This window comes from Haliotis cracherodii, unplaced genomic scaffold (assembly GCF_022045235.1).
Source record: "Haliotis cracherodii isolate W230 unplaced genomic scaffold, xgHalCrac1.p SCAF_2, whole genome shotgun sequence".
NCBI classification, from domain to species: domain Eukaryota; kingdom Metazoa; phylum Mollusca; class Gastropoda; order Lepetellida; family Haliotidae; genus Haliotis; species Haliotis cracherodii.
The window spans coordinates 1,951,167-1,974,425 of NW_027266275.1; the positions used below are offsets into that span (position 1 = coordinate 1,951,167).

Here is a 23,259-nt window from a genome sequence, read left to right on the forward strand (position 1 = left end):
CCGCGAGACTTTTGCAATGATGACAGTCCATTTTCATCTTGCACCGAACACATAGTTTGGGGTAAAATCTGACAACATTTGGTCTAAATGCCAACCTATTGGCAGACTGTGTACAGACGAAATGTTGACAGCCCTGGAAATAGAATGATCCAAACTTTATCCGACTCGTACCTCGTGGGTTATGCTATAAGTAATTTAGTGTTGTAGTTAGTCTCTTGTTCTATGTGTACTACGGGAGGCATGGGTTGCCTGGACGTTATCACGTGTGCTCTAATGTTGGTTTACCGATTTACTGTATGTTTTGGGGTAGCCTGTGTGTGCCTTTCTGTTTGTTCGTTCGGCTGCTTGTTTCGCTTCCGGCTATCCCAAAAGGTGAAGGTCCCTAGAGTAGTATTAGTGTCTGTTTTGTTCAGTGTCTGTTTTGTTCAGTGTGTGTTTATGTTTGTAGACGTTGATGACGTAGGCGGGGCCTGTTGGCGAATTGTACAGAACGTAGCGAGTCAGTAAGGATTAACGTCTGTTTTGAAGATCCTGCGATTTTAGCCTTGTGTGAAAAGCCGTTTTCTATTCTGTATTTTGGTATGCGTACAGATGAAGCGACTGGTTTTGGTTAACTTGTTTGAACGTTGCAAGCTGTTGTGTCGTCTGTTCTGCTGTTGTGCGCGCGCATGCATTCAGGCCAGCCTTGTTGTTTCGTGTGGTCTGTAGCTAGTTGCCCTATGTGCTTTGTTTTGTTTGGGGTTATTTTGGTGGCATGTGGAAGCGCAGTATGTATGTAGAAGATTGTATGTGTATGTTTTAAATCTTGTGTGCTTATAGTTTGTCGTACAGCGGGAACAACATTCCACAACATTCGCCGCCTGCATCTGCTCCTACCTCAGTCATATCTCTTTCATAACACTTTCAAGACTTTACAGTCAAATTCTCTGCCGGGTACCCATTCACTACAGGCTGCACAGAGGCATATTTCGGACAAAGTCACTTGCCCAAGGAGACATTGCGCTTATGTGTGTGGCAGGACAAAAGCCCTAGAAGCTCAGGTGTCACGCTGCCGCAAACGGTCACCCATCCAACTTCTCTCCGTAGTTGACAACAACGTTCCCTCTCTGACACATCAGTGCATCATTGGAACAATTGCTGATTACTTCTTGGGACTTCTTCACGTCCCAAAGACTCCTTCGTTCAGTCTCAAAGAATCTGATGGAAACTTAAAACTGGGAAATAAGGTCAGTCGTAAACCTTTCAGAAAATAACTATACTGGCATTCCGAAAGACATTAACACAGGTATTTAACGTTGCTACATTTGGGGTTAGAGGGCAAATTTCAAGAATCCTGTAATGGCCGCGCCCACACTGGTGGCAGCGGTGTTCCTGAGAGTGTAACGAAGTTGTCACGCGCTGGGAAGGAGCTTGCCAAAGACTTTGCGCATGTGTAGGGCGGGAGAAATCATCTCTTCTTTCCAATAACCAACATCCAACTGGATGCTGATAAATTGGGAAAGTGGATGGGATTAATTCTGATGCATACGCCTGGAATAAATAGAGCACCACCAAAATCAAAATAACACAGAATGATAAGTTTTCAAAATGTATAGGTTGCATCCATAAGATGTCCCGCTTCCCACGCAGCACCATACCATTACAAATATACTGCACATCAATGAAATGTCTGAAAATACATATTGGCTGAGAACATTGCAGGTACCCATTTCTCAATAAAGGTTGTATGCTCATTGTAAAGCATTAGCATGGCACATCATAGATTTTCTGAATGAAAAAGGCAGGATTTTTTTGTAGGGAGCTTGGACGTCACCATACAGTAATTTCACAATTAGTGCAGACATACCGAACAACAGTATTACGTTAAGGATATGCCACACCAAGCACAGCCTCTCAAGATATCCAGGAGAGAAGATGCAGCTCGTTAGATGACGTCAATTTGCCAAAAGTACAGTTTTAAGGGCACAGTGGCTATCAGTCAGAGCGAAGCAGTGAGTATGGCTTTCCGCAGCTTTTAGCAATATTCAAGCAATATTTCGCTGGGAGACACCCTGAAATGCTCTTCACACAGTGTACCTACGTCGGGAATCGATCCCGGGTCTTTGGCGTGACGAACGAGTGCTTTAACCACTAGGCTACCCAACCACCCCTACCAGGCGGAGCGATTTCAACCCGAACCAGCTGAAATCGGATGAAAACAGTTGGATACAGAGCCAGAAAACCAATCAAATGTCCCTTGTTAACTCTATAAAGAAGCTCGTTTGGTATGGTCTAATCAACGTCTGAATTGGAATATTGCATCGAGGCCGAGAGTCGCTTTAACTGATGAGAGTCGGCATGTACACAATATAACACATCCCCATACCATCTGAACGTTTCTTGATATCAGCGTAGGGTATTTCTTGATATCAGCATGACATCTTGGAGACTTCAGATATGCCCCACATTTGCAATCACTGGACCTGTTTTCAGGCATGATAATACTGGACCTCACGGGCTGTTTTGGAATGCCAAAGTCAGAAAGGGATGGAGACACTTCCTTGTCCAGATCTTAATCCAATTAACATATATGGGACATTTTAAGCTTTCAATTTGGACAGACACCCACCAGTTTGATACATCTTGGACATATGTTAGCTCCCATTGCCAGAATTCACCAGTCGGTAGGTACTGACATCTGGTAATCCTAAGATAGCTGGCACTGGTGTAGTTAAAATCAACTAATGGTGAGAGACGTTAGAGAAATTGCACAATATCTGATAACTACCTCTGAATGACTGCTATGTTGGCATTCCTGTGACGTCACTTTCGATTCTGATGACGTCCTTTCAGTGACGCCACCTCCGGATCATGACGCAATCTATGCCATCCGACTTCCTCTGAACTCTGTCTAGGAGTGATATTGTGGAAATGCGTATAGAGATATCCCTTCCCAGTATAGCCTCCTTCATAACATTCTCTGAACTCTTTCCCCCTTGATTATATATTCTACCACCGTTATGTTGTATGTAGCTATCACAACTGTCTTAATCACTGCTTCAGTGTACTGAGTGTGTGAAAGAATGCCCTAACCTCTTAACAGTCGATGTGCAGGTCCTTCTCGTGAGCCAGCCGTTCCCCTTGGACTGTTGCCCCGCCCATGAGTGGGATGCGTCTGTGTAAAGATGATGTTCGGGCGAAGGGAGCATTAGAGGAATCCCTGGCACAACATTCTAACGATCCATTACCAGTTCAACTATTTGAAAGGAGTGGGACCAGTCATCTCTAGATTTGGTGATTCCTCCATGGTGGGACGTGCATGTAGCTGATGCTTTGTCTTGTATGTTAGATCCTGTAGATACTTTCTCGCCACACGCATGCACAGAAGCATTTGTCAGAGGCAGACAATTTACCTTACAACGAGTTGGAGGATAACTGTCACCAGAGAGGACTTCTGTTGAAGACCTCAAGATTTTATGGTGTGACGACAACCAGAATACTGGATTTATCTTGTCAAGCGCTATTAACATACATATCCATGTGAATTTGGCGGTGTCTAAGTGGCCACATTACTATTATGATTAAAGTAGTTTATTCTGCTGCATACATGACAAATGAGTTGAGGAAAATGAAGTCAGAAAAAAAAGATGACGCCAGTTTTTTGCGGTTCACACTGTATATAAAGCATCCAATTCCTTGAAACAAATAGCAGACACGGTATTGGGAAACCTTCTCTCGAATTAAATTCCCTCGTTACTGACGGATTTGAGGTGTTCACCAATAACTATGACCTTGCACCATTTATTCTGTCAGAAAGAATAAACAAGGATCCTCATAGGACGTTGCCTATTTTTCCAAACTCAGTATGATTGACGTAAGTCTGGGTATTTATTATACAGGTTGTAAATGTCGGTGATGGACAATTGTCTGTGTGCTACACAGCTGTGTCGCTTTGTAGCGAGTGCTGGTCATCCTGGAAGCGCAGGTTGTTATCCGTGCATTCATCTCCTGGCACTGAGAAAACATCCGGTCGATGCCGACCAGGTGGATCTTCAAGAGGACCCTCTGACTTAGGCATTGATAAGTCGTATTTCTGGAACCAAAAAACACAACGCATGACGACTTCATCTAGAAAGGGATGTTATGTTCATGCAGTAAGATGAGGCGCTATTTAGGCATTATAATGGTGTGGTGAGCATGCACGATGATGTTATATAATGTGATTCACCTTCATACCAGTAGTAGCGTATTCTGGACTTAACAAAATGGTATCAATGGTATCAATGTTACAACAGTTATTAGCATTTCAAACCCATTTACACGATTACGTATCAATCCCATTGACTGACCCCTTTGTGGCTGACCCCAAATCTGAGGGGTTTGAGGATCTTCTCCGGCAAACATGGGAAGAGACAGTCGAACAGCGGACAGATGAGACGAGGGTCGATACTGGAGGGTTCTCGGGGGCCTGCCATGAAACAACCATCACACGTAACATGGAGTTATCAACCTTAGATTCTTGAAACTGATATGCCAGTCGGGCTTCAAGTGAAACATGCTGCAAAACGTAAATGTCAAATTATTATGTCGTCTATGGACGGGACCATGTGGTGGCCATGTGGTGACAAGTGTGTGCTCGTCACGCCAAAGACTCGGGTTCGGTTCCCGACATGGGTACAACATGCGAAGCCTATTTCTAATGTCCCCCGCCGTGATATTGCTGGGGTATTTCTAAAAGCGGCGTAAAACTATAACCACTCACTCATCTGTAGACCAAATTACTTGGTTAGCATCGAAACACTTGAATGGAAGACAACTCTGCGTACATCCAAGCGACGCTTCTTTGCAGTTACTAATACCTTTATCAATAGTGAGAGGAACCAGCCAACCTTGAACCTTGACTTTATGTCCCCTCTACTGTGAATCCCTAAGTCTACAAGCGGTGTCTTGACTCCCTTGCGCCGGTCCGTCGTACACATGCACACACATTTACAAGGACTTAAGAGTTCCTGGCAACAGTTATTCATGATGAACGTCAATATGGCCCGCAACAACGTCGGTACGAGTTAAAGGTCCGGGTCAATTATGAATATGGCTATAATGACGACACTAATTCAAGGAGAGGGTCCCTATGTCATTCAGCAATGACGACACAATTTCAAGGAGAGGGCCCCTATGTCCTTCTACAATGACGACACTAATTCAAGGAGAGGGTCCATACGTCCTGCTACAATGGCGACGCTAATTCAAGGAGAGGGTCCATACGTCCTGCTACAATGACGACACTAATTCAAGGAGAGGGTCCATACTTCCTGCTACAATAACGACACTAATTGACGGAGAGGGTCCATATGTCGTGCAACAATGGCGGCACTAATTCAAAGAGAGGGTCCTTATGTCGTGCTACAGTGACGACACTAACGGACGGAGAGTTTCAATGTGGCATGCAGTAGTGGCTGCACCTGTTTATGGAGAAAAACATGAAGATAAGGTCGTGCTTTACAAACCTGTTATAAAACTAACGATGAGTCCCACGATAACGAGGATGGCCATGGCGGTCGGGGTGTAATACAGATAGCTGAGCGTGTACATTCTGTAGAACGGGTCGCTGAGAATAGAGACAGTCAAGTTGTAACATCAACCAGTATCACTAATAATATTGACACGAGGCTAACCTGACACTGACATAACCATGGCCGACCGTTGAAGTATAGTTTGTCTGTAAACATTGGTATCGGTTGCAATGGAATAGTAATTTGTGTATAAACATTGGCATCCGTTGCTGTGGAAGTGTAACTATAGTGTATAAACATCGGCATCCGTTGCTGTGGAAGAGTAACTGTAGTGTATAAATACAGGTATCCGTTTCTGTTGAAGTGTAACAATAGTGTGTAAACATGGCATTGGTATCCGTTGCTGTGGAAGTGTAGCTATAATGCATAAACATTGGTATCTGTTGCTGTGGAGAAGCATCTATAGTGTATAAACATTGGTATCCATACTTGCGGAAGTGTAACTATAGTGTATAAACATTTATATTCTTTACTGTGGAAGTGTGACTATAGTGTATAAACATTGGTATCCGTTGCTGTGGAAGTGTAGCTATAATGCATAAACATTGGTATCTGTTGCTGTGGAGAAGCATCTATAGTGTATAAACATTGGTATCCATACTTGCGGAAGTGTAACTATAGTGTATAAACATTTATATTCTTTGCTGTGGAAGTGTGACTATAGTGTATGAACATTGGCATCCTTTGTTGTGGAAGAGTAACTGTAGTGTAAAAATATAGGTATCCGTTTCTGTTGAAGAGTAACAATAGTGTGTAAACATGGCATTGGTATCTGTTGCTGTGGAGAAGCATCTATACTGTATAAACATTGGTATCCGTCCTTGCGGAAGTGTAACTATAGTGTATAAACATTTATAATCTTTGCTGTGGAAGTGTAACTTAATGTATACACATTCATATCCGTTGCTGTGGAAGTGTAACTATAGTGTATAAACATTTATATTCGTTGCTGTGGAAGTGAATCTTCAGTGCATAAACATTGCTATCCGTTGCTGTGGAAGTGTAACTCTTGTGCATAAACAATGGTATTTGTTGCTGTGGAAGTGTTACTCTTGTGCATAAACAATGGTATTTGTTGCTGTGGAAGAGGAACTTGTGTATAAACATTGATATCCGTTGCTGTTGAAGTGTAAGTATAGTGTATAAATATGCATATCCGTTGCTGTGGAAGTGTAACTTGTGTATAAACATTGGTATCCGTTGCTGTTGAAGTCTAAGTATAGTGTATAAATATGCATATCCGTTGCTGTGGAAGTGTAACCATAGCGTATAAACATTGTATTTGTTGTTGTTGAAGTGCAACTATAGTGTATAAACATTTACATCCGTTGCTGTGGAAGTGTAACTATAGTGTATAAACATGGTATTTGTTGGTGTTGAAGTGTAACTTATTGTATACACAATCATATCCATTGCTGTGGAAGTGTAACTATAGTGTATAAACATTTATATTCGTTGCTGTTGAAGTGAATCTTCAGTGTATAAACCATGGGTATCCGTTGCTGTTGAAGTGTCACTATAGTGTATAAACATTGATATCCGTTGCTGTGGAAGTGTAACTATAGTGTATAAACATGGTATTTGTTGTTGTTGAAGTGCAACTATGGTGTATAAACATTTATATTCTTTGCTGTGGAAGTGTAACTTATTGTATACACATTCATATCCATTGCTGTGGAAGTGTAACTATAGTGTATAAACATTTATATTCGTTGCTGTTGAAGTGAATCTTAAGTGTGTAAACATTGGTATCCGTTGGTATGGAAGTGTAACTATAGTGCATAAACATTGGTATTTGTTGCTGTGGAAGTGTAACTTATGTATAAACATTGATAACCGTTGCTGTTGAAGTGTACGTTTAGTGTATAAATATGTATATCCGTTGCTGTGGAAGTGTAACTGTAGTGTATAAACATTGCATTGGTATCTGTTGTTGTGTCAATGTACTTGTTGTTGAAGTGTATCTATATAAACAATGGTATTCGAAATTGTTTAAGTGTTCTTTAATGTTCTCGGAGAAGCAAATGAATTCTACCTTGATATTACCTTGATTCTGAGGATTGGGCAAGACTATGTGTCACGTTGCTGCTTGGCATGGTCGAAAGATCAGCCGCAGTCGTTGTAGTGTTTGTAACGTTCCAGTTGCAACCCTGAGTGAGGACAGGAGACTTAACGCTTGTAGTTGCCTTGGTAACGAAGGCTCCGATGCCCACCCAGAACATGAACAACGTTGAAACGCAGAAACCAACAATGGCGCCCTGAAGATGAAGATTTTAAATATGCAAACATGAGTCAACAAATTTCCGTAACATTATGTAACATAACAATACAGTAAACACATAATGTATTTATTGACCTCTGAGATGCACATACACGTGTGCAGGACTTACAATGTTGTTCGCCCAGGGGAAGATCATGCCGAGAACGAAGACGCCGAAAATGGGGCCGTTGATGATGGCGTAGACACTGTAGGAGGCTTGTAACACCGTGCCCATCTGGGACACCATGAACGCCAGGACAATCATCACTGCTCCAGACAAAAGTACTACATCGAACATACAAAACATGTCATATAAAAACTGCAACATCAACATTGGAATTGCACTATAGTATGTATACCACAACACATACAGTGTACATCTCCGTATAAATAACACATCGCACATCTGTAAACACACCTTAATTACTCGCACCTATAAATAACACATCGCACATCTGTACATACACCTTAATTACTCGCACCTATAAATAACACATTGCACATCTGTACATACACCTTAATTACTCGCACCTATAAATAACACATCGCACATCTGTAAACACACCTTAATTACTCGCACCTATAAATAACACATCGCACATCTGTACATACACCTTAATCACTCGCACCTATAACTTACACATCGCATTCCTGTACTTGTATGTATGGTGAGTTGGTTGAGTTAATGCCTCTTTGAAATGTGCTCAAGTTATATGTTTGTTTGTTTGGGTATGGTACTGACAAACCAAGAAACATAATCGGAGCGAAACGTCATTCGAACCAATACGTAAGAATACCACAACACACACTACCACTCCCGCGTCTAAATGCCACATGTCTGTAGCAACACATACGAGTACCGCACCACACACCATATGCCAATATTAATTCGGGTCAAACGAGCGGACGGAATAGAATGGCTGGAAATGACACCGAGTGGTAGAGTAGATATATTAGCATGGCTAGAGAGAACACTGTCTGGCAGTGGAGATACGCTAGAGAGAACACTGTGACATAAGTGGCACAGGACACCGTCTGGTAGTGGATATAAATTAATATGGCTGTAGAGGACACCGTCTGCCAGTGGACATTCGTTAAGTAGGTGGGTGTGAAGGAATGGTTATTCATTACGTTTGGGAGATGAGGTTTGGGAGATTACTTAGTACTCCAACTTCTAAATGCCTATCAAAGAAGATGAGGTAGTCGTCGTATACTACCGACCTATGACCTTTGACATGATGGTGGCCTTCCGGTCTGTGAGGTGAGGAAGGAAATAGGGTCTCACGATGTCTTGTGGGATGACAGCCGCCATTGCGTTCAGGTTACTGGACAGCGAGCTGGTGGAGAGAGTGCGAACATCACATTATGAAACTGCAGCCCTGCAGTTTGAATTTGAACGCAAACACTGTTCAAACCGTCATTTAATTCAACCAGCAGTCTCACTCTTGTTGTCATATTCCAAGAGCTATAGTAACGGTTAAGATACTTGGAGAATGTAAACAGAAACTAGCCCTGACATAGCCCTGAGCTTCCATTTTGTCAGCATTGTTTTTAACTCCAGCTTGCCTTTATGTCTGCTGTATCAACCGGGGCAGCGCTGTGTTCAGCTGCTGTATCAACCGGAGCAGCGCTGTGTTCAGCTGCTGTATCAACCGGGGCGGCGCTTTGTTCAGCTGCTGTATCAACCAGAGCAGCGCTGTGTTCAGCAGCTGTATCAACCGGGGCAGCGATGTGTTCAGCTGCTGTATCAACCGGGGCAGCGCTGTGTTCAGCTGCTGTATCAACCGGGGCAGCGCTGTGTTTAGCTGCTGTATCAACCGGGGCAGCGCTGTGTTCATCTGCTGTATCAACCAGAGCAGCGCTGTGTTCAGCTGCTGTATCAACCGGGGCAGCGCTTTGTTCATCTGCTGTATCAACCAGAGCAGCGCTGTGTTCAGCAGCTGTATCAACCGGGGCAGCGCTGTGTTCAGCTGCTGTATCAACCGGAGCAGCGCTGTGTTCAGCTGCTGTATCAACCGGGGCGGCGCTTTGTTCAGCTGCTGTATCAACCAGAGCAGCGCTGTGTTCAGCAGCTGTATCAACCGGGGCAGCGCTGTGTTCATCTGCTGTATCAACCGGAGCAGCGCTGTGTTCATCTGCTGTGACAACCGGAGCAGCGCTGTGTTCATCTGCTGTAATATGCGCAGCTACAACGGCGAGCGTGTTACCTGAGACTGCCACTGAACAGGCTGGACACGAAGATGCCAGGAACTCCAGGTGTATCCGCCAGTATGTCCATCACGTACAGCGGCACCAGCTGTAACACGTGTAACAACAACACAACACCTGTAACACGTGTAATGACAGCACAACACTTGTAACACGAGTATCAACAGCACAGAACATGTAACCCGTGTACGGCAGCACATTACCTGTAACACGTGTAACAACAGCACAGAACATGTAACGTTAACACATATAACACATGTAACAACAGCACAGAACATGTAACGTTAACACATATAACACATGTAACAACAGCACAGAACATGTAACGTTAACACATATAACACATGTAACAACAGCACAGAACATGTAACGTTAACACATATAACACACGTAACAACAGCACAGAACATGTAACGTTAACACATATAACACGTGTAACAACAGCACAGAACATGTAACACATATAACACATGTAACAACAATGTAACACCTGTAGTTTTGCAGCACATGTAGCACTACAGCACATATAACAGTACAACACAATAGAATGGTTGACTGTGACAATATTATGTAAACTACACAACAAGCCCACGGGGATTGGTTGACAATGTAAACAGACCCACGGACAATGACAGAAACCAAAGTGTAGAGGACCAGAAGAAATGTGATTTAAATGGATTTTAAGCAAAATAAAAATCTGAAATCAGCACTTTTATGTTTCCACACATTCCAAGATACGGACGTAAAATATCTCTTCCTGCGTTCATGTAGCCTCGAAATGAATTCTGAAAGTCATTGTGTTTATCAGCACCTCAAAGTCGCATGCTCAATCAAACAGCAATAAAATAGATTCCGCAAATTCCCTTAAGTTAGAATTGTAAAGTATGTTACGTAGATTGTGGACAAACTTAAAATATATCTCCAATAAGGGACAGTCCACATAGGGTCGATTACATTCGTCACCACTCGTATGTTTCCGTAACCAATAAGACTCGAGCATAGAGGAAACGGTTCAATTTCACATTATCACTCGACCTGACTGTCCAAAACGACAATCCGTGCAATATCCCAATGTTAATATACTAAGGGTTGAATTGTTTGAATATGCATTAATTAGAAGTTGACAGATGACAAAGTAGAGCTAATTTATGGATAACAACATGGTATTGTTTCATATCATATATACTTGTTTGTCTGTCTGTCTGTATACAGTCGTATGTGTTTTAATCTGTTTGTATAGGTAAAAAGACTATCTGTCTGTTTGTCTGCCAAACTTAAAGCTTTAAAGGCAGTTTACGTTAAAACTGTAATTTAATCCGTTTATTTAAACTCAAAGTGGTCCACTTCTACTCAATGAATTTAAGGTATTGTTCTTATCTTAACCATGATTTCTTTTTACTAGATAACAGATACACATACACACAATACTGTTCCAACTTGTACATGTCTGTCAAAGAGTTAAACCTATATTGGATGTTCTCAGATCTCTGTTTAGCGACAACGAGAACTTAGATCTGATTTTAATGTGATTGAACATAGACAGACAGCGAGGCCAATATTACAATGACATTTTGCTGTAGGAACATTAATATATTCGTCGTGCAGCACCACTTGACGTACACATTTGAGTTTTATTAATATTCAATGTTTCATCTTTCTTTCAAATATCTTAATAACAACACTGCAAGTCTAAGAAGATTGTGGCCATTTTTGCTGTTCAATAACTGTACAAATGTTCTTTGTGTTGGATACGTGTAGTAATAGTTAGGCAGGAATTTGATTCTAATATCTTCATATACTGAACATATTAATGGTATTCATCTTCTTGGTACTATTTGCATTGAGGACACATCGATGTCAAAACATGATTATCTTTGGAATGACTGTAGCAGTGCATATAGGGTATGTATACGTATACCCGACCTCCGTTAAACATCCTCGTAAACAGATCGAGTGGTTGATAAATATATTTGTGGTATTATATCCATCATAAACATGGAATAAACATGTGACAGGTAACCGACACCAAGAACATATTTACAAAATGTTGTATGGATCTTTTCATTACTGTGGCGATATAAGTTTCCCCAAAGTTCCGAGCCGTACATCAGTATTGGCTGTATTTTACTATCAATTATCCTAATCAGCTACTAGTATTCAACAGGTATAGTTCTAAATTTACTAATAAACTGCTCAGCTGAATACATTGCTGTATCTGCTTACCTTGACAGTACTTTACATGCCTTTGTAAATAAATGTCGACATGAAATTGTTGAGTCAAGATATTTGTTGTGTGTTACTGCGTCAAGTCTTTCTGGACCGAAGAACCATTTCTCATGTTTAGATATCTTCCCCCTTTCTTGAAAACAACAACTTTAGTTTTGTTAGTAATTACATATACTCCCCATTTAGTACAATATTAATTTAGACCATATATCCTTTTCTGTAAATTTAGAACACTATCTGCAAATATTATAACTTCATCCACTAATAGTAACATCGGTAGTGCCTGTATACTTCGTCTACAGAAATACAACTACAATCAGGGTTCACCATATCATTCACAAGTTCATCAGTGTACAAGATAAAGAGGAGTGGTGATAATATACACCCCTGTATTACACCTGCACTTGTTTTGAATACATCAGTCATAGTATTTTTACGACATCTTAAAATTGCTTTTACGTTTCTATATATACTTCTTTGTAGTAGTGTACTTATCTTACCATGTATACTTTTACCAAGCAACGTAAAAAGAAGGTTATTTTGGAGAGTCGAAAGCGCCGTAAAAAAGCAGGAGACGTCAGGTTTAAATTATGTGTGCCTCACCTGGTCGGTCCTGGAGATGAGGTTGTTGAAGCCGATGGGGTGGCAGTCGGAGTAGAAGGCGAACATCACGACTCCGACCATGCAGCAAATGCTGATGAGGAAGAAGAGTCCCGGTATGTTCACCAGCATCGCCCTGGTTGATGATACAGATGATGCAAATTGTAGGAGCGGCGGGTGCTACAGGTAGGCCAGACTTACACTTTCCGCTGGTGCTATCCTAAATTTTCACTGCTATTTTACCTATTACGCACAGTGGAATCGGCACGATAATCTAGACTCGTTATTCTCTGGCGTTGAAGATATGTATTTAGTGTATCATGGATATGACGAAGATGAACATGATGGTCCATGCCACCCGAAGTATGGCCGGCCGACGCACCGTCAGTATACATTCTTTTTGACGTCGTTACAAATGTAGCACTCTCTCACCCTGGTAATCTGTATTTTCGTGCTGCAGTGTTGAACGACATACTGGTATACTCACAACTGCGCCTTCTTGACGCTCGGGCAGGAAACAGCTCTCTGAACCTGGGCTTGGTTGGCTCCATACAGCGACATCCACAAAAAACCGCCGCCTACCACCAAGGCCCACCAGGAATGACGCGTGGAAGGGTCAGGGTCGAAGCTATCCAACAAGGATGTTATTGTTGAAGTAGTGTTGGAAATATAGATACATTCATGTTTGGGACTCACTTGTGATTATTGATAGAAAGACAATGAATTGTGGCAATTATATAATGACTGATTTGACCGATGGCCTTAACCATCAAATTATCTATGAACAATCATATGTACAAAGAAAAATGAACAAACTAAAAGACAAACGCGCATTGATATTTTTTTCATGTTAGCGCAATGTTTTGTGTGCCAAATAACCTTTTAAAAAGATCCAACTTGTTTTTGTATTCCGTTATCTCTTAACATAAAGTTACGTGGTGTGTATGCGCGTGTTGTGTGCGTGTGTGCGTGCGAATGTCTCTCTGTGTGATTGTTGTATAAAGCTGTACAATATTCCGGTTATACGATGGCTATTGTTATATGGTGTTTCATTGCTGCTCGAGTTTAGTACCATCAAGAGACCTTCTTTCGGGCGAATTTTCTTTCGTATAAATTGTCCTTTTCTTCATATAGCTGGCATATTGCTGAGTGCGGAGTAAAACAACAAAGAACGATTTCACAAGGAGTGAAAGTGAAGAAACTGTATGTCATAGCCTCGCAACACAAGTCAGTGTCTTGAATATGTTGGAAGAGTCCACTGGTAGGTTCAGTGTATGGAACCAGTACATGTGATCTGTTGGAAGAGCCCATTGGTATGTTCAGTGTATGGAGCCAGTGCATGTGATCAGTAGGAAGAGCCCATTCATGGGTTCAGTGTATGGAGCCAGTGCATGTGATCTGTTAGAAGAGCCCACTGGTAGGTTCAGTGTATGGAGCCAGTGCATGTGATCTGTTGGAGGAGTCTATTGGTGGGTTCAGTGTATGGATCCAGTGCATGTGATCTGTTAGAAGAGCCCACTGGTAGGTTCAGTGTATGGAGCCAGTGCATGTGATCTGTTGTAAGAGCCCAGTGACGGGTTCAGTGTATGAAGCCAGTGCATGTGATCTGTTGGAAGAGCCCATTGGTTGGTTCAGTGTATGGAGCCAGTACATGTGATCTGTTGGAAGAGTCCATTGTCGGGTTCAGTGTATGGAGCCAGTGCATGTGATCAGTTGGAAGAGCCCATTGGAGAGTTCAGTGTATGGATCCAGTGCATGTGATCTGTTGGAGGAGCCCATTGGTAGGTTCAGTGTATGGAGCCAGTGCATGTGATCTGTTAGAAGAGTCCATACGTGGGTATAGTGTATGGAGCCAGTACATGTGATCTGTTGAAAGAGCCCATTTATGGGTTTAGTGTAGGGAGCCAGTACATGTGATCTGTTGGAAGAGTACATCGGTAGGTTAAGGGTGTGGAACCAGTAAATGTGATCAGGACGTGTATTTTATTGAGGTATTTTCATAATAATCTCTGTGGTGTCCATTTGATGCAGGTATGGAAGTTAGAGTACACAAATAATCAAACCTTTACATTAAAAGATTTATGTTCATCAACGGAAGTCGTTGCTCATTCTATGGGATTATACAATGAAGCGTATCCATTCCGCAGATTAGGCAAGCAGGGTCGCGGTTGCTGGATGATCGGTCATCACCACATGTATACGAATTGCCAAGGTTTTGCTTCGGATGAAATCAGTAATATCCGGAGCCAGGTTTTGTTTTATTTAAGCTGCTGCCGTCACAGAACGGCTCACTGTTCACGTGATTTGGACACATGTGCACACTTGAACGAAACTAAACATACACTGCTAATTTCCAATCTACAAGGCTACATGTAGTTTCAATGTCACGTGTCCATGCACCCTGCCAGGGTGATTATTGAAAAAACAAGGCACTTGTATTTCTGAATATACTCGACCTACTCGTCAAACACTACTCTGGAGCGTTCGTGCGCTATCGACCACGCGTTCCCGAATCCACCCACGACGCTGGAACCCCGTATGAGCACAGCGATCAGCCCCAGAAACATTATCCCGGCCTGGAAGGTGTCCGTCCACAAAACAGCCTTCATTCCGCCCTGGTGTACAAAACAAAGCTACATCGCCTGGCAGGAAAAATATTATCGATGTTTTGAATCTCAAAATCAACTAATAAAGGGAAGCGACCTCTATTCATCCCGATAACAGTTTATTATTTCATTTTGTGTACTTACCGAGAATATGCACAATAAAAAACACGTACTCCACATGCATGCACGCACACACGCACGCAGCACACACGCACACGCGCACCGCGTACCATACACGCAAGAAACAAAATGGTTTAATCAATGTATGGAACATGTGTTTAAAGTTATCCACGACACAATGGATGTATTTCCACGACACAATCATGCAAATAAAATATGAAGAAATACACACCAGGGCCGTGTACATTGTAGAGACCAAGCCCACGGCAGCCACAGAGCCCCATAGGTCGAACCCAGTCACTGAAACATTGCATGAGTCACTGATCAATACTATACATAGAAGTCAGAGGATCTTTAACTGCCTGTTACGTCAGGAAGGTTTGCATTCACACTTCCACCTCACCCTACCGGGTACCCAGCCGATGCACGATGAACACAGCAGGCGCTGTCCAGTGACGAGAAGGGGCAACCATGCTGAACAAGTTCATCTACACTCGCCATCACTGCTCCATTTTGCCGGACGTTTGACCCTCATGACCCAATTTTCGGCTTCGTTGCCATGGTTTCCTGTGCTTAAACAATGGATGTATTGGCCGAAACACTGCTGCTTTGTTCAGCGAAGGGTACACCTACACTTTCCTCACGTACTACGTACTACAAGTCACGAAAACGTACTACAAGTCACGAAAACGTACTACAAGTCACGAAAACTGTACACTTTTGCGCTTTGAATACTTAGTGGGAACTTTCCGATCTGCCACCGAAGTAAAAGCAATTTGGAAACAATATATGGTTTAGCATTGTAGCAGAGAGTAGGGTAAGTGATGTTAGCATTGTAGCAGGAAGCAGGGTGAGTGATGTTAGCATTGTAGCAGGAAGCAGGGTAAGTGATGTTAGCATTGTAGCAGGAAGCAGGGTGAGTGATGTTAGCATTGTAGCAGGAAGCAGGGTAAGTGATGTTAGCATTGTAGCAGGAAGAAGGGTGAGTGATATTAGCATCGTACCAGGAAGCAGGGTGAGTGATGTTAGCATTGTAGCAGGAAGCAGGGTGGGTGATGTTGGCATTGTACCAGGAAGCAGGGTGAGTGATGTTAGCATTGTAGCAGGAAGCAGGGTAAGTGATTTTGGCATTGTACCAGGAAGCAGGGTGAGTGATGTTAGCATTGTACTAGGAAGCAGGGTGAGTGATGTTAGCATTGTAGCAGGAAGCAGGGTAAGTGATGTTGGCATTGTAGCAGGAAGCAGGGTAAGTGATGTTGGCATTGTGCCAGGAAGCAGGGTAAGTGATGTTGGCATTGTGCCGGGAAGCAGGGTAAGTGATGTTGGCATTGTGCCAGGAAGCAGGGTAAGTGATGCTAGCATTGTACCACAATTGTACCATTGTGGGAACTTTCCGATCTGCCACCGAAGTAAAAGCAATTTGGAAACAATATATGGTTTAGCATTGTAGCAGAGAGTAGGGTAAGTGATGCTAGCATTGTAGCAGGAAGCAGGGTGAGTGATGTAAGACACGTACAAGGGTGCATTGCGTTTGTTGGTTGGTTTGAAATAGGCTTACGCCGCACTGCGCATTATTCCTGCTTTATGACGGCTGTCTGAACATGATCCAGTCTGGGCCAGACAGTCCAGTGATTGACATCATGAGCATCGATAATCATGTCAATATGAAAATATGCATTGAAAACGCAGATTGAAGCAGTGAGACGGTAAAGGACTTTGGTCCCGATAACGAGGACTTGGAGTTGCCTCACCTGCATTCAGGGCCAGGGAGGGGGCGTACAGGACGAAGGACATGTAGATCATCTGCAACAAAAGCGATACCTGCTGTCACTGGATCAATTCACATGCAGAATTGTTCTGAATGCGATATACACTATAACATGTGCGTGGGCGGTCGCCTTGGGTTTGCTTAGACGAAAAGAGAAAGGTTAGCCACTGAAAATCCAAGATGGTTGCCATTTATCAAAATAACTGCCGAGTTTTCTTTAAAAAATCCATTTCAACTTACAAAATGTAGGTGTTTTTCCACACACTGTTCCTAGTGTGCACATGCGTGCTTGCTATCATGCCATGCTCCAAAATATTCCAGAGAACAACCAACAAAAATAGCCTTTCATTTGTATGTCAGTATAGTTCTGCTGTTGGTAGATGAGTAAAGTTCTGCTATTTGTAGATCAGTAAAGTTCCGTTATTTGTAGATCGGTATAGTTCCGCAATTTGTAGATCAGTGTAGTTCTGCTATTTTTGAGATCGGTATAGTTCTGGTATTTGTAAATCATTATAGTTCTGCTTTTTGTAGAGCAGTATAGTTCTCCTATGTGTAGATCGGTATAGTTCTGCTATTGGTAGATCGGTATCACTCTGCTATTTGTAGATTGGTATAGTTCTGCTATTTGTAGATCGGTATAGTTATGCCACAGTAGCCATCCTGACATTTGGCAACCATCTTGGATTTGCAGGTGACTGTGTCAATATACAAATAGGGCAATTAATGTTAAGTTTCATGCTTGTATCATCGTTTGAACAATTCCCCACTGTCATCAAGGAGACAAAGTAGACAAACACACACACGCGTGGACACACACACAGACACACACACACACACACACACACACACGTGGACACATACACAGATACTCACACACACACGTGGACACATACACAGATACACACACACACACACACACACGTGGACACATACACAGATACACACACACAAGTGGACACATACAGATACACACACACACACACGTGGACACATACACAGATACACACACACACACACACGTGGACACAATAACAGATACACACACACACACGTGGACACATACACAGATACACACACAGACACATGAAGACACATACAAAGATACACACACACGTGGACACATACACGTATACACACATACACACACACACACGTGGACACATACACAGATACACACACACACGTGGACACAAACACAGATACACACACACGTGGACACATACAAAGATACACACACGTGGACACACACACAGATACACACACACCCATACACGTGGTCACATACACAGATACACACACACACACACGTGGACACATACACAGACACACACACATTACCGTTTGTAGGATAAAGGTGAGGGAACCTGCCAGTCTCATTGCCCGTCCGAACCGCATCTCCAGGTACTGCAACACGACACAGCACACTACATGACACACCATGGAGGTACAACAGATATCATGGTACAGCAATTATTTTGGGTTTATTCAACATTTAAATCTGGGAGTAAACGCGGGACTCGTTCACTCGTCGTCATAATTATGTCATCTGACACATCCATACAAACTGTAATATAGTTAATAATGACGTTTTGACGTCGATCCGATTTTTGTATGACGTGTTGACATCTGTCGGTTTTCTATGTGACATGTTGACATCAATGGGTTTTCCATGTGACGTGTTGACATCGATCGGTTTTCCAGGTATGGTGTTGACATCGATCGTTTTTGTATGACGTGTTGACATCGATCGGTTTTCCATATGATGTGTTGACATCGATCAGTTTTCCATTTGACGTGTTGACATCGATCGGTTTTCCATGTGACGCGTTGACATCGATCGGTTTTTAATGTGACGTTCTGACATCGATCGGCTTTCCATAAGAAATGTTGACATCGATCGATGTTCCGTATGTCTATCTAGACGCCTGGGGATATACAACAAAGGTAGCAGAACCTTCTTAAAAGTATTAAGAAGAATCTGTTAAAAGCCGTGTCCATTTTACGATTCCGACTGTATCAGAGTTGTGTTTAGGAATCACTAGTGGTGATACCAGGTGTCGATGAAATGATAAACAATCTCAACTCCGATTATGTTATAGCAAAACATCAAAGAACTCATTTTATTTCACATGATGAAAATACCATTCATTACATGATACGTTGTCAGCCGACCTCAAGGGGCAAATGGTGTGATGTGCCTACATAGGCTCACCCACAGGGTACATCACACCATATGCCCCGAGGGATCGGCTGACAATGAATTTATCTTACCGACATTCGTATCAGACTACGCAAACTATCCGAGTTATTTCATTTACCCAATGCATTCGAATAAACATCGGTTCATTTCAGCTGAACAATACTAATGTGAGATCAGCAAGTTCCCTACGGTTTGTTCCGATTCCGACTGATTTCTCAGCGGCATACATAGAAAATAATTGCCCGCACTATATATATATACAAATTATCAATATTGATAATCAGGTCAAGATGTATCGGCAGACATACACCAACCCAACCGACGAACAGACCCTGAAGGAAAGACATCCACCGTCAATGATCAAATGCATGTCTACGTTTCTTCAGTTTCTGAAAATATCGAGATTGTCTGGGCTCCATTCCTTTATTAAAAGATCGAGTAGGGACATGTATATGGCTTTATTAAACCTAACTAGGAAATAGCAAATGTGTATCTATACACTGTATAGCACATTTCATATGAAGATTATCAGATTTCCATATTAAGTATGTCCGTGTTAATCAGATTAGCGACGTTCAAGTGGTGGAGTTATCAGGCTGCGTCAGGGAGACTGGAGCCCCGCTGGCTCACTGATAAACCCTTGATTAACGTCTTTCCACCGCCACAGGAACATCATTCACAGATAATTTCAACTTTCCCACGAGACGCATGCCACGATCTACGGCCTCCGCCTCGTAACCACGATCCACGCCCTCCGTCACCTGATACCTCACGGGATTACGGACCGACACCGACACCGACACCGACGCCGACACCGACGCGATGTCAACCACACACACAGGCCCCTTCTGCTTGGAACCATGGCGACGGTGGCAATGTACCCTCATCAGATGACAAGTAAACAATGATGCAGGGCATTAATTTCTACCGCTAAAAGATGCCATATGCGGTGGAACGCAATGTCGTAACCATAGCAATGGGAGGAGAATGTGCGTTGTATATAGTTGGATACGGTTGTTTACTGCTCCGTTAAAATCTAGGTTTGTTGTGTGCTTATTTCCGGTTTAGATTTTTAGTATTTTTAGAAGCATGTTTAGAAACTATTTCAATCAAACATCATCAATATACCATGCAACCGTATTTTGTTAAGGAAAATAATACACCAATGTTGTGCACAATACATATACCTGTTGATTATCTATGTATCCGGCTAAAACTAAGTTAATACGAAACAAACCATGTTTGAACTACCGTATGAAACGGTATGATTCTAACATTACACACTAGAACTACTTCATCAGCTGCGCAAGCACCACACAATGACTACATACATGTATATGAAGACATCTAATGACAAACCTCTCATAGCAAACCATTGTTTGACTGTGGCCCGTTTCTGGTCCTCGTATACCTGTCATTGTCGAAGGATCCTGCTAGTGATCTGGTGTTTAGATTTGCGACCTGCACGGGTGTTATGTGTCATGCTCTTGAAGATCGTTGCGTATGATTTCGCCACTATCCCGCTTTGTTTATTACAACTGAGGCGGTCGGGTAGCATAGTGGTTAAAGCGTATGCTCGTCACGCGGAAGACCCGGGTTTGATTCCCACATGGTACAATGTGTGAAGCCCATTCCTGGTGTCCTCTGCCGTGATTTTGCTGGAATATTGATAAAAGTGGCGAAAATACTCACTCACTCACAGCTGGAAAACTGAAATATTTCTGACTGCAGCGAAGAAGTAGCTATAACATTGCCTCTGTACATATGTTAAGTGGTAGCTTTGATTCAGTACTGCTTTTCTAGACATGTAATATTTCGAGTTTTACAGACTAACAAAGGTGCACGCGTGTACGAGCAACGTGTTCTCTTTAGCCTTACAAGGGTGACATTGTTTACACACAGCGATGATGGCGGTCGTTGCGTTGCCGCCGATGTGTCCGTACCATGCTGCCCTTTATTTTCAAAGGAAAAGAAATCAATATGCAGTACATACCTCAAAAATACTGGTAAGCCCAAGTTTGTAGAAAAAAGGTATGAAAATCCACGTTGCCCCGGCAACTGACACAAGATAACCCAAACATATCCACCAGAACATTGTGTTGTAGTTGTACACTTCGGCTGGCGTTCCTAGCAACGTTAATGCCGAGAGAAACGTCACCAGTAAGGACATAGCCACAGGTATCACATGCATTTTGCGTCCACCGAAAAGAAACTCTCCGGTAGAGACGTTGTTGCGGTCTCTGATGGCCACGTAGACTCCAATTGCGGCAGATAAAATCAGTGTCACCGCAAATACCACGTAGTCAACGACACTAAAGGTTTTGATGTAGCCGGTGACGATGCTGTAGTCAGCTGCCATGTTGTATTCCACGCACAAGAGATCCTGCAGCTTTTAAGGGCACGAAATTAAAAGCCTCAAGCTCAGTGCTGCCTGGTAGAAGAAATGGTTAGCGACAGAGACAGGGGCTATATACCCACGACTCATGTTTCACAGATGTATTAAGCTGCTGGGTTATCAACAGAAGATAGCAAGGCTGGATAAAGAGTGAGAGCAAGAGAAAGAGCAAGCTCTGCAACTCTCATCAGCAGCCATTAAGATAAGCGGCAAGTTTATGGCAGTTGTGAGACGTGGGTCTGATGGGGTCACAGGGGTCAAGAAAAATAAACTTCCGATATTACTCTAAATATGCAACACACATTGAATACAATTTACAAACACATATCAACTGTTTCATATTGCCTTGCATGGATTCAAGTCCCTATCTGAACAGTTGGGCCTTGACAACTTGTTCCTCACAGTTCGTCAAACCGCTTGAATACATGAGTATGGAGGTGAGAACACCATAAGAATATTCCAGCAACATTCCACCAATTCCACCAACATTCCACCAACATTCTGCCCCCATAAACACATTTTATAGTGGACTCTCATGATATCGTCGGAATCGTACATTCGCCTCTGCATTTCTAATCATGTAATAAATATGGAAAGGGTTTTGCCGCTTTGATCTGCTGCATCGACAACAAATTCCACCATCTTACACTATACATATGTGACCCGTGAAGATCCGGCTTAGAATTGGTCCTCAGCAAACCCATGCTTGCCGTTAGAGGCGACTACTTTTGATTGTCCTAGGCGACTAATGGGATCGGGTAGTCAGACACGCTGACTTGGTTGATGCATCGTATCCCAATTTACGTAGATCGATGCTCATGATTTTAATCACTAGATTGTCTGGTCCAGATTTGATTATTTACGGACCGCTGGAAATATTGCTGAGTGAGGCGTTAACCCGCTGGATTCCGAGGATTTTTCTGATCTTTCCTAAGATCTGAAAAGTGAACGTTGTGCGAGAATTGCGCTCACGTGGGACTGGATCTACCTCTGGCTACACAATTACGCAGATATATAGAATATTAAATTGCCTATCTGATGGTGTAAATTGTACTGCAAATATCATGCCACTTTTCAAAAAGGACACTGCTAAGTGTTGTCCGAGAATTTATTCTGCGTTGAAAAACAGGACATTTCTTCGCTTTTTATCACACAACATAAAAGTACTGTGCAACAATTTTTTTTATTTAGCAGTTTTACCGAAACTGTGAGAGAGCACAATACGGCCTAATATCTGAACGACATAGATATATATCAAATGGAGTTATATGCTTATGTATAGCGACATAAATTCAATGCAAAAATTTGCCTGTCGTACATGTAA

General features: G+C 42.5%; 1 protein-coding gene across 1 annotated transcript; it reads right to left on the bottom strand.

Annotated features, from left to right (window-relative positions):
* Positions 1-3,670: 3,670 nt before the first annotated feature.
* Positions 3,671-21,958, bottom strand: LOC139468691 (sodium-dependent multivitamin transporter-like). The gene is made up of 14 exons (XM_071250811.1): positions 21,534-21,958; positions 18,679-18,744; positions 17,324-17,375; positions 15,805-15,872; positions 15,307-15,461; positions 13,334-13,474; positions 12,850-12,982; positions 10,020-10,108; positions 9,034-9,149; positions 7,943-8,097; positions 7,599-7,810; positions 5,487-5,587; positions 4,329-4,447; positions 3,671-4,072 (listed from the first exon to the last, which is right to left on the bottom strand). Exons 1-14 carry the CDS (start codon positions 21,897-21,899, stop codon positions 3,914-3,916), a joined length of 1,932 nt encoding a protein of 643 aa, XP_071106912.1. The 5' UTR covers positions 21,900-21,958; the 3' UTR covers positions 3,671-3,913.
* Between the last annotated feature and the right edge of the window lie 1,301 nt (positions 21,959-23,259).

Excerpts from the sequence above, each read along its gene's own strand:
- LOC139468691 (XM_071250811.1), bottom strand. The coding sequence starts at position 21,899 with ATGGCAGCTGACTACAGCATCGTCACCGGCTACATCAAAACCTTTAGT. Across the intron at positions 18,745-21,533 it reads GGCTTACCAGTATTTTTGAG|TACCTGGAGATGCGGTTCGG; the intron begins GTATGTACTGCA and ends GTCGTGTTGCAG. Across the intron at positions 13,475-15,306 it reads TCCAGAGTAGTGTTTGACGA|CTTCGACCCTGACCCTTCCA; the intron begins GTAGGTCGAGTA and ends CTTGTTGGATAG.